This window comes from Thermobia domestica, chromosome 15 (assembly GCF_964235325.1).
Source record: "Thermobia domestica chromosome 15, izTheDome1.hap1.1, whole genome shotgun sequence".
Classification (NCBI taxonomy): Eukaryota; Metazoa; Arthropoda; class Insecta; order Zygentoma; family Lepismatidae; genus Thermobia; species Thermobia domestica.
Window position 1 is genome coordinate 25,319,075 of NC_137468.1, and position 17,896 is coordinate 25,336,970.

General features: G+C 35.5%; 1 protein-coding gene across 1 annotated transcript in view; it reads right to left on the minus strand.

Annotated features, from left to right (window-relative positions):
• Positions 1–483: 483 nt before the first annotated feature.
• Positions 484–17,896, minus strand: part of Mettl2 (methyltransferase-like protein) — a 50,394-nt gene continuing 32,981 nt past the window's right edge. The window contains exons 5-6 of the mRNA XM_081741451.1: positions 5,400–5,572; positions 484–711 (exon numbers count right to left, since the gene is read on the minus strand). Of these exons, the coding sequence (XP_081597577.1) occupies positions 569–711; positions 5,400–5,572 (316 nt within the window). The 3' untranslated portion in view covers positions 484–568. The remainder of the gene's footprint in view (positions 712–5,399; positions 5,573–17,896) is intronic.

Below are 17,896 nucleotides of genomic sequence, written 5' to 3' on the forward strand. Positions count from 1 at the left end.
TGGCTACCGCTTTCTTGGAAGTAGTACCCGAATTGTCCTCATGATGCTTAGCCAACGCACAACGCCAACATAATCTGGTGAGTACGACTGGCCACACATCTTTCCTTCAACCAGACCCGGCACTGCCTGAGTTCGCTGATCTCACAAGAAGGGTATTCCAGTGTAGCTGGGGCATTGGAATCGGAATGAAGTTGTATTGATTTTCATTCGAAAAGATATTTTACTCGAGTTATGAGAAATTCCCATCAGCATGTCACACATTTAGCAGCTTAGCCGATGAAGTCCCACTAAAGAAGAGGCCAGAGATGCCTTGAAACAACGTGTTAAATAAGTATGTACGGTAAATATTCTTTGTCTTTTAAATACTAAATATGCATCCTACAATATCCACGACTAAAGAAAGAAAAGTGTATATATTAGAACACAGTTTTAGCACCGAGATTCGAAAGAACAAGGTTTTGAAAAATAAATAAATTCATTTTTTTTTCTAAAAAGCAAAAATTCAATATATTTCCGTTTTTCTGTACAAAACATTTAATATAAAAACTGACCTACAGTATAAGAAGTATCATGATAAAGGTTTCCTGTACTTTGCCTGAATCCACACTCGATACATAGTAAGCAATTTCCCTCTGTTGACTTGCAAACGACGATCGGACATGTTGAGAAGCTCTTCGAAACCAGCTGCGGTAAATAGCTGACGCACTTCATCTGAAAAAAATTATAATTCTTTCAGTATATTACCTTACACACTAAAATTTCACTAATTTTACGTTAAAAATACATAAGAACACTCCGTTTCTTCACATATAACAACTGAAGAAGATTAAACAAAACAAAAAGTGTGCAGCAAAAAAGGAAAAGGATAACTGCATCGCTTAGAACCTCTGATTCAATTCATTTCTGGTTATATAGTGTTTTATGTGCAGAACATAACATCGGCCAAATAAGCCATCCGTGGCTCTGTTGGTACGATACTAGTATTTCCCGGAGATTTTTGAAATAATTCACATATGATAATGGCTTCTCAGGAAGTTTTAAAGGCAATAAGCCAAGGGTTTTATGGTCTTGGCAGATAGTAGATATCATCATTGCGATACAGATTGAAGAATTACATTTCTAGTTGGCATAAAGTCTAGATATGATGGTGATAAAAAGATCAGTTTTCCAGTTGAAGATGAAATTCTTAGGCCCTGTGGGCTAATGAAAACGGATGATTAATGAAAAATGAATTATGAAGGCACTGTGGAATGAAAATGCGGGAGGAAACTGGAGAGTATCAAGAAAACTCACGGACAAGGTGCCTTTCACAAAATTACATGACCGGGTATGTATGTATACAAACACAAAAAAATACATCACAGGTGAATGCTCTACGATTCTCCCTAATTTTATTAATTTATTAATTTTTCAGTTATTGAGAATATTGGTAACGACAGCAGTTATTTCGAGAGATAAGTGAAGTGTATTTCTTACTTTTTACGGTTAATTAACTTTCCTGAATTTCAATCACAGTAAGTTATCACTGCATTATGTGCTCGGTCTGTAGTTGCTCAGTTTTGTTGTTTTATGCATTATTCCTTTGAGTTACGAAAAATCAAGTCAACGCTTATCACTATATGCGAGCTGTAAAACGGATTTCGGCATATTATTGTCGAGACGAAGTTGTAATTATTGAAAACATCCACTCAAAATCTCACAAGAAGAATAGCATCGTGCCAACTGAGAATGGTGGCATTTGACTGACATTATCTTTCATACATAATGCAATGAATATATTTGTTGCAAGCAAGACATTCAATTCAATTCAATTTTATTTTGTCTTTATAATCATAAATATTGCACTACTTCATGAGTATGAACAAAATTCATCATATACATATATAGAAGACCGTTTTTTCAAAACTGGCTTTCTACAGAAAAATTGAAATACATTTTTTTTTTTAATCGATTTTCCTACATAATAAAGATGGCTACATGGTGATGTGGTTTGTTTGAACAAAATCTATTTTTCTAGTTTCCTAGAACGCAAAAATCGAAGCGTTTTTACGAAACCAGCTTCCTACCACTGTAAGCGGCCAGTCTCACCAATGTGATTTGCATCTTAAAATGTACATATCGTAATTTACATATATATATTAATATAATATAAAGGCCATAACCAGGGAAAGTCGTCAAAATGGTAAGGCGACTATAAACTCGGAACTCACATAGGAGGAGAATATTGATTTCTGTAAAAGAAGGAGATTAAAATTAGTTACCTCGAAAATTCATTTTGACTTATCTTGTGTCGAACTTCTTACCAAATCGTATAGTTTTTTTATTAATTGTTTAAACAAGTTATACAATAGCTTTTAAGTAGAATACAGGTGTCAATATTTCCTCCACCAACTCTCGTGTGCAAGAAAATTAAGAATACCTTGATTGTGGTGACTTTAGGTGACTACTCAACCACAGTAATCCAAATTTGAGCATGAGAGAGCCCTCTACATTGGGGCTAACCAGTGAGAAGCCCTTTACATCACGCAACTGTTTTACCAAAACTTGCTTTCTACATAAAATAATCTGTTTTGTTAAATTAAGTAAGATATTTTTGTAGTTATAACGTTTTTCTTGTAGGTGTCGTAAGCAACAATATAAAGTTAGTTTGTGCAATCTACTTTTGGCATACTGTTTTTATTCTTTCATTGTTTAGAGGTCACTGTACTGCATCACAAGTGCTATGTAGTAGTTCCCACAGCACAAATGAAAGCACAACTAGGACGAAAGAGTAGAATGGGTAGGAAAAGAAGAAGAAAGAAAGGCAGCAGATATACAGAAGAAAATCTGAAAGATCTGAATGTCACCTGTGATCACTTATCCGAAGAATATATGACAAGGCGGAAGCAAAATCGATGTTTTGTCTCTGAACTTTCTTATCAAGATATGGACGAATTCATGAAGCTTCTCTACCTGAACAAAAGTAAAATTCAGAAAGATGCATTTTTATTAAAATACATGGAGATTCATCAGCCGAAGAGAACTATTGTTGATTCCAATGCAGCCAAGTGTCCAAAGACAATATCTGTAAATATTACGTAAGAAAACAACGCAGTATTGTTCGTGTGTGTACGAAATATTTTTAAGACATAACGGGTGTGTCTCGAATCAGGCTTGGTCTTATCGCGACACGCTTCTTATCTTCACGTTCCCTTACAAAGAATCGTGGTGGGTCTCGACAAACGAAAGAACAAGAACAGATTACAGAAGACCTAATAAGACACATTAAAAGATACAAGTGCAGACAAGTTCACTATCGCCGAACAAAATGCTAAAGGTCCTCCCAATATCAATGCTATGTTTAAGCGTTTTTGTAAGGAACAAACAAACAAAAAAGGTCGTGAGAGGTGTTCACTTTCAAAATTCAAGAGATTATTTTACAGTAAATTCAATCTTGGCTTTGGGAATATTTATTCAGATACCTGTTCTACATGTAAAGCACTGTTACTTATAGGTAAAAGATGTTCCAATGATTCCGAAGCTAAGAGAAAAGTGGTGATAAAATACAGAGTGCACAAATTAAAAGCAAATATTTTTTTCCAAATAATGAAAGGAAGTGCCGAGTCACAGATAGATGTAATTTTTGATATGCAGCAAAATCAGCCTACCCGAAGTTATTCATTAATGAAGCATTCTATTCAAGATAGGCGTGGCTTTATAATCTCTGTACAATGAGAAATAAGACACCTATAGATAAGTCAGAGGTATCTTTCTACACTTGGTTGAAAACTCAATCATCTCGAGGTGGTAATGAAGTAGCTTCAGCCTTAGGAGATTGAAAGGAAGTTAGTGAAGGAGATACAGACAAACTTGGTTCTTCGACTATTTTCCGATTCTTTCGTGGCTCAGAATAAAAATAGCATATTGATGGAAACCGTAGCACGATAATTGAAAAGATCTAGAATATGTTCTACCGTTCAGCACTATTTCCACATTTGAGGGCACAGTTTTATACTTCCAGATAATGTGTTTGGTAATTTGGAAATTTTATATTATATATATATATATTTATAAACAGAAAGAAAAAAATCTTTCCTCATGTGGATATTATGACATGATAAGCAGTTATGGAACTGTGACAATATTAGGACAGAATTGGAATGTGTATGATCTGAAGGAGAAATCGAATTCGGTTTTCAAAACAAGACTACCATTCAAACTTTTGAACACTCGAGTTATACATTAGAACAAAGCAAACAAGACAGGTATTGTGACACTTTCAGGACCGATAACAGAGGTTGAAGTACTGAATCCAAGGAAGAAATGATTTAAGGCTTTGGATGAAGCTATTATCAAGCAGCACATAAACCACGTCAGCAACAAGAAAAGTGCAGACATTAAAAAGCTGATGCAATACATTGATGTTCCAGAGAACGCCACAAAATTCTATGAAGATGTGCTGAGAGGTACCGAGAACAGTGATACCAACAACGTCTGTGTTACTTCCGAAGATTCTGATAGTGAAATTGAGTGAAGGACATACACAAAAACATAAATACTATTGCTGAAGGGACTGTGGTTGCCCTGATTTATTCTTTTTTTTTTTTTTTTTTTCTAACAAAATTATTCACAGTGGTTACAAAAGATCTAAGCATTCATATCGTGTTCATGTCAAGGTTCGTATTGATTATATGTTGTCAACTTTTATAGAAGTAATTCTGAGTGTACTTGTTACAAAAACATAGTAATAATTTGTAAAATATGTGTATTACAAATAATATTAATTCCTTGATGATAAATCACCATAAATCACAAAATAATCTCGAAAACCAGCAGTAGTACGTCAGAAAGTTTAATGCAGACAGAACGTTTTGTAAAAACAGCAAAGATTTAAACGCTTGTATAAAGTATAGTACAGCAATAAATTTACTACACATTGGCAGTTGGTCTGAATGCATGGTAGTGGTTATAACTGCTTCTAAGAATGCTGTTTACATTGTGTAGCATATTTTTTTCTATACTTTCCCAATATTCGAAAAAGTTGAATACTACAGCAAAACCCTTTGAAACGCGAAAATTTTACGAACGTTTCATGAGATTTTTCAAGTGTAATTTTGCCGAAATTAAATGAAAACCTAAATAAAACAGAAACGGCAGTCTTTTACTTTGATTAGGTACAAATCTGTCTAATACAATTATGAAATATTTGTCCAATGTAGTCTCTACTACCAGTATCTTCATAGGTTAACTTTGAAACAAAGGATCTCCTAGCGAAGTAAAACAGATTAACCCTTTTCTTATTACGTAGACTCTCATCTTATCTCTGCAGAAACAATTGAACCATCTACATATAGAAATAATTACTAAGTCTATAATAGATACTATATTAAGTAGATAACGGATATTGTACAAAATCCTACCTTCTGTGAAAAAATACACTTTAGTTCCATCTCCTCGTACATAAAAATTATCCGATAAACATCGGCCTTTCTTGAACCTCAGCTGTGCCATATCATATCGCCCGTAATCTCGAAATAGCAGTAAACCACCTGGTTTCAAGTACGTAAATAGCTTCCTGACACAATGTAACATTCTGAAATGAAATGAGACCTGCAATTCACTTTATTTCATATTAATTGGTTAAATAATGATAATAATAAAATTTCCTGATTTTACAATCAATAAGGGATATGACGAGCTACATGAGTGTTTGGCTGGGTGATGTGCGGTCAGCACATCAACTTTGATTGAAATTATTGTACTTATTTCTGTTTTTTAAGACTGAAATTCGCTACATATTAATTCAAGTAGTTCCCCAATTCACAAAAGCCTCGGACAAGGACTGATAATTTGGCACGACCTCAGCAAAAGAAAATGGACATGAGATTTGGAACATGGAATATTAGGAGTCTTTATAGGGCAGGCGCGTTAAAATCCGTAACGAGTGAGTTAGAGAAATACAGGATGGACGTAGTAGGAGTTCAGGAAGTTAGGTGGGAAGGAAATGGATCTGAGAATTCCGGAAATTTTACTTTCTTTTACGGGGAAGGAAATAAAAATCACTAGTTAGGAACAGGGTTTTTCGCTCATAAACGTATATTACCAGCAATTAAACGGGTTGAATTTGTTACTGACAGACTTTCTTTTATTACTCTTAAGGGACGGTGGTGTGATATTATTGTTTTAAATGTACATGCCCCAACGGAAGATAAGGATGACGATATAAAAGACAGTTTGAAGAAGTGGAACGGATATTTGACCAACTCCCGCGATACCATATGAAAATTCTATTAGGGGATTTCAATGCGAAGGTAGGACGAGAGGATATTTTCAAACCGATTATAGGGAACGAAAGTCTGCATAAGGAAAGTAATGACAACGGTGTTAGACTTGTGAACTTTGCAACATCCAAAAACCTAATCGTGAAGAGTACAAAATTCCCACATCGCGACGTTCATAAATACACTTGGACATCACCAGACGGAAAAACACATAATCAAATTGACCACGTTTTAGTAGATACAAGAAGGCAATCTAGCATAATTGATGTCCGGTCGTTTAGGGGGGCTGACTGTGACACTGACCACTACCTGGTAGCAGCGACAATACGAGAGAGGTTATCGTTGAATAAAGGTAATATTCATTGTCCGAAAACGGAGAGATTCAATTTAAAGAAATTAGAAGAGAGCCAGGTAAGAGAGGAATACCAGATTGAAGTTTCGAATAGATTTTCGGCTTTAGAAGATTCGGAGTGCACTAGTGTTGAGGATACCTGGATTGAAATTAGAGATAGCATTAAAATTTCAGCAAAAGAAAAATTGGGACACGCGGAAATACGTAGGAACAAACCATGGTTCGACCAGGAATGCATAAAACTAGCAGAGAAGAGAAAACAGGCAAAATTACGCTGGCTAGAAAATCCGAATGAAATGACTACACAAAATTTCGCAAATATCAGGCGGAAAACTTCCAAAACTTTTAGAATAAAGAAACGCGGTTTTCTGAAAGCTAAAATTAAGGAACTTGAAGATAATAGTAAAAATAAAAACATCCGGGACATGTATAAGGGAATCAACGAATTTAAGAAAGGCTATCAACCTCGTGCTTATATATTAAAGAAATCTGACGGTACAGTTCTCACTGACACGGATAGCATCTTAAATAGATGGAAAGATTTCTTTGACGATTTGCTTAACACGCAACCAAAAACTAGTGTTCGTAGAGAAAAGGAGATACACACCGCAGAACCGTATATTCCAGAACCCAACCGAATAGAAGTAGAAACCGCTATAAAGAAATTAAAGAAACACAAATCTTCGGGTGTCGATGAAATTCCGGCTGAGTTAATTTTAGCTGGAGGCGAAAAATTGTGTAACAAGATACACAAACTCATTCTCCTTATCTGGAACAAGGAAGAATTGCCACAAGAGTGGAAAGAATCAATCATTGTTCCAATCCACAAGAAAGGCGACGAAACTGACTGTAATAATTATCGAGGCATTTCTCTTCTGTCAACATTCTATAAAATCCTTTCAAATATTCTGTTAGCAAGACTGACCCCATACGCAGATTTAATTATTGGAGATTATCAGTGCGGATTTAGACGAAATCGATCAACTATCGACCAAATATTTACCATTCGCCAAATACTCGAAAAAAAGTGGGAATACAATACCCCGGTACATCAACTATTTATTGATTTTAGAAAGGCGTACGACTCGGTTAGGAGAGAAACATTATACAACGTTCTTGCAGAACTTGGAATACCGAGAAAGCTAATTAGATTAATTAAGATATGTTTAAATGAATCCCAAAGTAAAGTCCGGGTAGGAAATTTTTTGTCCACGAGCTTTCACGTCGAAAATGGCCTGAAACAAGGAGATGCGTTGTCGCCATTATTATTCAACTTTGTTCTGGAATACGCTATAAGGAAAACCAAAGATAGCAACCAGGGCTTACAGTTGAACGGTATTCACCAGGTTATGGCATATGCTGATGATGTAAATTTAATAGGAGATGATAGGAGAACAATAGAAAGAAATGCAGAGATCTTATTAAACGCTTGCAGGGACATGGGTTTAGAAGTAAATGCAGAGAAAACTAAATACATGGAAGTACGTCGGGACCGGAATACAGCAAATTATGGATGCGTTAAAATACTAAATAATACTTTTGATAAAGTGGATACTTTCAAATATCTAGGATCAATATTAACAGAGGAAAATCATATTCACGGAGAAATTAAATGTCGACTAAAAGCAGGGAATTCGTGTTACTATTCGGTTCAAAATCTCTTGTCGTCGCGAATTCTGTCGAGGAATTTGAAACTTAAAATATACAAAACGATAATCATGCCTGTAGTTCTGTATGGCTGCGAAACATGGTCACTTACTCTGAGGGAAGAACATGGACTGAAAGTATTTGAGAACAAGATTCTGAGACGAATATTCGGATCCAAGAGGAACGGGAATGGGGAATGGCGGAAAGTTCATAACGAGGAACTACATAATTTATATGGTTTACCCAACATTGTTAGGGTCGTCAAGTCTAGGAGGCTTAGATGGGCGGGTCATGTAGCTAGAATGGAAGAAAGTAGAGACGCTTTCAAAGTCTTGACTGGAAGACCAATCGGAAAACGACCATTAGGAAGACCTAGGCGCAGATGGGAGGACAATATTAAGATGGATCTCGCAGAGATTGGAATACAGAGTAGAAACTGGATGCAGTTAGCTAAGGATAGAAGTCAGTGGAGAGCTTTTGTGAACGCGACATTGAATCTCCGGGTTCCATAGCCATAGAGTTAGTTAGTTCCCCAATCGTCTCATGATGATGGATTAACATGGAAAGTGTTATGTCTCCACAAAGTATAAAACCCGGAACCAAACGCGATAGTTATATAGCATATCACGATAGTTGATGGAAACACGATACTTGTTTTATTCTATTTATGTGTAGTTAGTTGAATACCAGTGATTACCTTGAAACGCAGTCTACATACAGAAACTAAGCTGTATATTTTGAAATACAAACTATTATACTTGATTATTACGTATAGCTATTACATAATGAGTAACTTCTTACAAGTAGTATATGTCACTATTAGGAATGCGTATGTCACTGCTAGGTGTATTACATAACTGTTAGGAGTATGTTTGTCATTGATAGGAGTACCTTTGTCACTGTTAGCAGCATGTACAAACATGTCTGTTAGGCAGTGGTCGAAGTGAGACGGTATGTGGTGGTATGCCATACCGCCTCTGGTTTTTTCGTGATCAAGGCATACCGCCTCTGGTTTTTCAGTAGTCAAGACGTACCGTTACTGGAAAGTAGATGCTAAATACCTTTAACAAATCTATTTTTATACATAGTAATTGACGAATAGTTTTGCATGTAAAAAGATTTTATTTCTTATGTAAAAAAAAAAAAAAAAAAAAAAAATCTAAATTGACAACACTGACATTTTCGTTATCTTTTTCCTACTTCAAAGAAGTTCATCTAGTGTATATTTTGATATGCCATATTGAATTGTTTCTTTCTTATTGAAGTGTGTGTGTCTTCTTGCCTTAATACATATAAATGTCGTGTTTTGAGCATGGACGGATTTTCCGGGGGTTTGAAATATCCCTCAGACGAGTGGAGGCTCCGGCAGTTTTCCCGCAGGAAATTGTTAATAGACCTATAAAAACTCGAGTTTTGATCATTTTCGTGAATAATTCTCTATAATGCAACATAAGGAAATATTTTTTTTATTTTTTTCAGAGTTGCTGGCGGGGATCAAGTTTCTCCATGTCCCTCCCTCCCGTAACTACAGAGAAACTCTCCAATGGTTTTCAGTCATTATATAAATAGAAATGCAATATTTTAGGCAACATACCCTTACTGTATTTCAACATTTAGATGGCCGGTATGTAGAGTCAAAACAGAAATAAAACATACCACCTCTGCTTTTTTTTTTCCCACTTCGAACATTGCTATTAGTAGTATGTTTGTCACAGATAGGAGCATCTTTGTCACTGTTAGAAGCATGTTTAGGAGACGGCACACAAAAATAAAATACAATTTTCTACTTAACCTTTACATATACACTACTAAATAAATAAAGAATCTGTACCAGCAAAATAAAAAGTATCAATTATTATTGGCAACGAATGACACTTCTTTTGGGGCTATAAAACGTCGCGAAAACCACACGTGAGAATTTACTCTTACGTATTTTATTTTGCTTATCTTACTAAAGATCTATTGACTCATATATGTTTCATTTTCAGACATTATTACAGTAACACAAAAATTTAAATTTAAGAGTTAATCATAATATTGAATTATATTTCATTAATCATACTATGTACTATCATCTTGCTACTATCCTAATGAAAATCTTCAGTATTAGGTGGCATGGTTATTTATTTATTGTATATTGAACACAACAGGTGTATACCCATTGACAGTGTTCAGTAGCATAAATTATTACATTACACAATATTTGTTCTACATGCTAAACTATGTAGTCAAAGTATTTTTATATGTACATCAAATATATCTATTGTAGAGCACTTTATTTGCACACTATTATATATTGTGCACATTCTCCTAATAGGCGATATACTTAATGCATTCGTACGATGGGGTGGTTCATGAAATGTTTGTAGCCGCGAGCGCATTTTCGGGTTCGAAACATGAAGGGTCATTTCGGCCAATAATATTGGCGAATCTATCCCATTATGTATAAGTTTATGCAGAAAACACAGAAGAAAATTAGCTCTTCTTGCTTCATTGAATAGCTTGGTAAGAGTTCAAGATATTTTTCGTATCGAGGATAGATCCCCGTGTCTTTATATATTAAATAGCGAACAAATTTTTATTGAATTGCTTCTAATTGGTGTGGATATTTTTGTACATTAGGATTCCATATTGTGGACGCGTATTCCAGTTTGGTACGTACATATGCACCATATCGAATTTTAAGAACATTAGTGTTCTTGACTTTACTTTCAAGTCTCATTACAAATTCGAGATTTCTGTAATCCTCATTTACAATTCGATTTAGGTGAATATCAAACGAGAGATTTGATTGGAGGAGGTGGGGTTTCAGTGGCGGCCGATGGATTGTGGTTTCGGGTGTTGCAGTACGAACGATAAGAGACAGAAGATATAAAGTTGACTCATTGACTAATCAGCATAACTTTAGATGCAAATGCTATGTGACATGTTAAATTAAATAAAATTCTGTTTTTAAAAAATAAAAAATGCAGAACATTTTATCCGATTAATCACCTTAATTAATTAGTAAGTTCATTATCCTCTCCTCTTTGATTGGAGCAAATCTGTCTAATACATGCTGGTTGAACTCTGGTATTTTTATTGTCAGGTCTTTTTCGATGGAAAGCATAACCAATGGTGATAACCTTTCTTGGGACATTCAATTCCTTGAAAATGTCAATTCTTTCTCATGTGGAAAAAAACTTTTCGTCTTTTGCTGACGCCATAGGTACAGTTAATATTAATTTCAGAAGCTTTGTAGATTCACTAAATATTTTTTCTAGATTATTGCGAACGATTCATTCTAGCAAACTGCGTACGCGCCTATGGCGTGGGAGGCCCGAGTTCGATTCCCGGCGGGAGCTTATGTGGTTCGGATTCCACGTTAATCAGTAGGTCCACGTCTCATATAGCCTCGCTGCTGAACGGGACGATAAACTCAAAATCAATTCAACTCAACTCATTCTAGCAAACTCAGTCCCTGACAGTGATCCGAATTCCTCTTCAGCGTTGACTGAAGAGAGTTCGTAACAGAGATTAGTGTTATAAAAAAATGTACATTGAACACACTTTATTCACAATTTATCCAGGAAAATTTAAAATAAATTGAGGAAATGTATCTGGTGCAAACAACACTACTGCCATAATATATTCTGTAAATTTAAACTGGATTTTTTTCAAACACTCTCCTGAATTACCCTTTGCTTGTTTGTTTAAGCCTTAATTGCAAATTTTTCCTCAGTCGAAAGCTGGTTAATGTTTTTTGTAAGTTATTTACAGAAGTCATGGTATACAATTCATTCAGAATTTGTGGGTTATTTACAGAATTAAAGTACACACAATAAAATTAAACCTAATAAATACAAACCAAAACAGCTGATACAAAAGAGGTAATGGTATATGAATTCCGAATGTCACATATTCATACATCAACACACATACATGTGAGTAAAAGAAAAAAAACTACATTCCAAATCATCCGTCTTGGTTGTTACGCAATGCATGATGAACACAATATACTTCCATATGAGGCGAAACAACGCTTACTAATGTGATATGTTCTGGAAAGGAAACCTCGAAACCCGCCAGATGAAGGATCAGCATGTAACAGAAGCCAAAATTCAAAGAACATCAAAACAAACAGCACTGCCTGTTCTACACCCAGAAATGTTAATTGAGAGGAGTTCAAAGTATTTGAGAGAGGTCCAATACGTCTACATAATATGGAACCTGTCTTATACTGCACCCGAAAAGACGATAAGTAATTCTTACTTACTGTCATCAATATTTTTAGAAAAAATGATAGAACGATTATTTTTATAAGAAAAGAAGAGTACATGATGAGGCATAAAATAAAAAAAAAAATAGCCTACATCAATCGTTTCTCTGTTAAACAAGTATAGTTCGTTAAGAAGGTCTACAACAGTTAGTCAAGTTTCGCAATTTTTGGGAGGGCCGGACCCGGTGGACCTCCCTCGTGGCTACGCCTCTGAGCATTGCTAACTAGTCCCAAATTCAATGTGGCGTTCCCCATCATACAGTTTTATGTGGAAATTATCAAGAGTATATTTTATACTTATTTTATAAAAGAAATATGTTTATACTAAAATACTATTCACAGGGGGGGGGGAGCGATTCTACATACTGACTTATTAATATTTGATTCACAAATTACTGTAGAAGAAGCCTGCATTATCAATATAAGCTAAGAATTAACTTGTAAATGCGGATCTACTTTCATTTGTTTTCTCCTCTACTAGATATTTTCTTTCTTATTTTGTAATTCTGCAATCACTTTTTTTAATTGTCATTATATCGATTTGCTTCAGTATGGTCCTATAATTTAAAAATATGAATGCATAAAAACACATTCCATTTGTTAATTGCTAGTGAAATAAAATTCAGAAATCTTATTTAGCGCGAAAAACCTTCTCGTTCACTGGAAACCGTGCTGTGTTGCAGAAGCACTGCAACGACCAGTCCCTTTAACTTCTGAGATAGGGGAAAGGAGACTTAACATTTGCTCCAATTGCCGCGCTGAAGGAATCTGGTCGTTGTGTGCTCGCTGCAACACAATATAAATTAGAGACTCTGTGACGGATTATTTTACGCTTTTTAAAACGGATTAACGGAACAGACAGTTACAGAAGTAAAAATATGTTATTTAAAGTGTATATATGCGAGTATTAAAAAGTATTTTTTCTGTTCTTTACTACTATTGATAATAATAATTTTTTTCTTGAAATGCTTTGGTCGTTGCGCAACGCTGTAACACTAACATTAGCCGCCACTGTGGAATTTGAAAAAAAAAAAAAAAAATCGAAAACTACGCATGAAAATTTTGTCAACTTGATGACATGTACTGATTGGAACATGTATCATCTTTTGACATTTTTATTCCCGCTAAACGCTAAGAATATTGCAGAATTTATCAATAATCTGCTGTTAAATATTTCGAAGTACGAGAAGGCTTTGAATACATAAAAAGAAGACAAAAACAATCCATTGTTCTATAAGCTTGGACTGGATTGGACTGTTAGGTAAAGTATGTTTGTAACTGTAGAGAATTAGAGAGAAAACCTAAATTAAGGACAGGGGCCGCTTTTCTTATTATATACCAATATGGACATTAAAGCCAATAACTAGCACTAACTTGCCTCGTGGATTTTGTATGTTACTTTCGTCCCTTCTTCCCTCGCTACCGAACTTTAAGCTTCTGAAACAACAGAAGTAAAGGATATTCTAATAGTGTTATCCAAGAAATGAAAATTACGCAGATGTCGAATTGTTTAGCTAGTCAACATACCGAAATCAATTTGATATGAACAACACAGCAAGTTCTATAGGTGGATAATTTACATAAAGTATTTCACAATATTATTTATGTTCGAAATGAAAGTGCTCACAAATACGAGAATGTCCTGTACGTAGTTAGAGAAATAGTATGTGCAAATAAGATACAGAATTATGATGGATGTTTCAAGTTGAATATAAGATATGAGTTATAAGGAAGATATTGACTATAGACAATGTGTTTAGCAGTAGAATTGTATAGATTACTTGTGATAATTAAAGAGTGCATTGGGCACAGATTAAGAATAAATATTTCTTGGAGAACGCAAGTATAAAGATTTTTTCTTGAATAAAGAATTTGTTGTTTTAAGGAGGTTAACAATTTACACTGTTTGAACGTTAATAATAGGACTTATAAAGAAAAGACAGTCTTCTTTTGGTTTCATATATCTTCAACTTATAATGTTCAAAACGATTATTACTGATAGTCATACATACTCTACAATGTTGTAGAGGAAGCAGAGAGAATCTAATGTTCGGTGTACTGTAGATACACGCTGTTTTCAAGAGTTCTCTACAAGCGAAAATCTAACGATGTTAAATCGGTATATCTGGGTTGGTATTTGACACTTTGTCGTCGACGTATCCCAGACAATGTTTCATCCATAAATGTTAGCATGTATCGATAGTAATGGACTTATGCACGGTCCTTTCATGCAGCAAGGAACGGTAGCTTTTACCTGTCACTTTTTCTTCAAAGCTGAATGGTCTCACAAGTCCTCTGCCAGACATACCGTACCACGTTCCTGCTTGCTTTTACACAATGTGGGGATTTATGTTAGCCCATCACACAGTTCATGTTCCGGTGAGTCACAGCTCATGAACAAAAGAACTACAACCGAATACAAAAGTATATGTAAACCAATGTATAATATATTAAAGTACATAACTGATACATGGAAGTTTGTGTTCTTAATCAACAAACTGAAATAACGATGTTAACAAACAAATTTGGCAAGTAAGAAAATTCAGCAATAAGATTTTTTTTTTTTTTTTTTTTTTTTTTTTTTTTTTGTTGTTGTGGACCAAGAAAGGTGGAAATTTCTATCGAAACTATGTTAGGGTCTAAATAAAGCAAGACGCATTTTTGGTAGGTCCATTTTCTCTACTCAATATTATGGCAATACATGGCTTGGCTTTCTGATGTTCCACCAAAACGTAGAATATGGTGAGGGGTTGTTTCAAGTTATCACATGACTTTTCAGATTCAAAATTCGAAATTTTTATCCACCAAAAATAATCTTCTCTAACCAATCAAGAAATTCTCACCAATTTTTTTTAAAGTTTTCATTCGTTATCTCCACATATTATACCGATGTGGGTCTCAGTTGTTTCTCGTTCCCCATCAGTATCAACGTTGATTTATTGCGTCCGTGTATTACCTAATGCACTGATTTTGTTTAAAATATGTCATGACATAAAATGTCATGTTACATGTAAAAGCATGCCGTGTATGTGAATTTATGCAATCGAAATACTGAAAGTTAATCGTTTCGTTGCTGAAGTGGGAAAAGTTTTACTTAAGTGTTCTTACCGCATGTAAGTGTATAAGAAGACAAGGGGATTATCACTGCCTCCAGATCCAGTTGTCACAAGGTGGGGCAGTTAGATGTATGTTGTAGTATTCTATTGTGAAAATTTTGACAAAATAAAGGACTTGCTTGGAGAACTTGATTCGTCAGAGGTAGAGTTTGTGAACAATGTTGAGAAAGTTATTGCTGAAGAAGACACTATTGAGAAAATGCAGGAAGATCATGGTTACAAAATGTTGGTCTACTGCATAATGATGTTCGAGATACATTGCGTTTCCTAGCAGGAATAATGGAACACACTTCAAGCTGCAAAAGGTGGTCTGCAGAGATCAGCAAAATTCACAATTGAAAAAGTTTGGCGAAAAATCCTGACCTCTTAGAAATTTGAGATCCAACTAATGTGATGGTTGTTGTTGTTGAGTTGAGTTTAACGTCCCGTTCAGCAGCGGGGCTATATGAGACGTGGAGCTACTGATTAACGTGGAATCCGAACCACATGAGAATCGAACCTGGGTCCCCCACACCAAAGGCGCGTACGCTAACCGCTAAGCCACGGAGGACCTCAACTAATGTGATGGATCTGGAGCACTGAAAAGCTTCTTTGCACGTTTATGACAGTATCTCTCTTTATACTTTGGGAAATCCTATCAAAATATCAAATGTCCTGCTTTTAATTGAAGGAAACAAATATACAACGTATATATGTATTTTTTTTTTTAAACTCCTTTCTGTAGTAATCTGACACTTTGTTCCTTTTATATAGAAATTATCACTGAGCCGGAATTATTTGTGGCCTGTGGAAAGCTTAGAATGAGCATTGGAAGAGAATACCAATGCTCAACCTCCAGTAATGTCTTCTATAATGGAAATTACGATTACTGTTCACGATGCTGATGACCCAATCAAACACCACCACTAGAGCGACATGGTACTTCTTGAGGTAAGAGCTATGTCAAGATTGCTGGCATGTATCCTGAAAACCTTATGTATTTATTCATCACGGGCATAACAGTCTATATTCTGCTATATACGAGAAAAATCGAAAAATCTTTAAGCCTACACGTATATTGTCAAATTACAAACGACAAACAAGATATACATAATATTCTAAAAATCTTTGTCTATTTTCCGCATGTTCACCGCATCTGTTGACGCGCTTGTCCCACCATACCACAAGTTTCTCGATGACCGCTAAGTAAAAAGTGATGGAAGAATGTTCGACAGTAGCGTTCTGCGTTGATGGTTGCCAACAACTTCAGTAGAAGCGGTCCCCGACTGTCCCAAAATACTGTGAACATCAGTTTACCAGTTGATAAAGATGTTCCAACATCATGCTTTACTATTTTGACTTGGGAATGAAATGCAGTATCCACGTTTCGTCACCAGTGACAACGAGGTCTAGGAAACTGTCGCCCTCTTCAATGTAACGATGTGAATGGTTCAGTGACATGATTATTCGCTTGCTCTTGTTGACATCATTCAGAAGCTTAAGAACCTACCGACATGACACTTTGTGGTATCCTAATGAATCATACGCAATATCATAAACACTATCATACGACATGTCAAGGATTTAGGATTTAGGAATTAGATTTCTGGGCTTTCGGCATCTATGACCATACTAGCTCGTTACGTAAGAGGGATAACGTCACTCGGTAATCACACTATCTGAGAAAAGGGAAGGAAGGAAGCGGCCTGGAGCCTATATGTTGGGTACCATCCCGGCATTTGCCTGACATGAATAGGATAAGCCTCATTAAGAATGGCTAGCCTGAAAAAGCTTTTCTATTATTTCCACTGAGTTTCCCCACCGGGAATCGAACCCGGGACCGCTTGCACCAAAATAAGAAATATCAAGCTCCATGGCAATGTCCTACACATGAACAGGTCAATCCGCTTTCACCATTTCGTCAATACGCGTAATGTTGTCCGGTGTCAGCGAGGAACAAGGTTGCCCCGATCGCTCATTGCCCTGAACATTTTCTCGTACATTTTTACACTTCTTTCCCCAGCACTGCACACTTCGCACTGCTCAACACTTGCCCCATACTGTGGATATCTGTCCTTTACAGAAAATGAATAAAATTTTACTGTTCATATGGCACGAATGTCCAAAACACTCCGGTCATCTTTGACAAATGATAACAGTACCGTACGGGGAAAGAAGTTACGCTGGGACAGTTCCAAGAAAATACCACATCGCTTGTATATCATCTCGATTTTGTATTAAAATGTACTACACGCTTTAAAAAAAAAAAAAAAAAAAAAAAAAA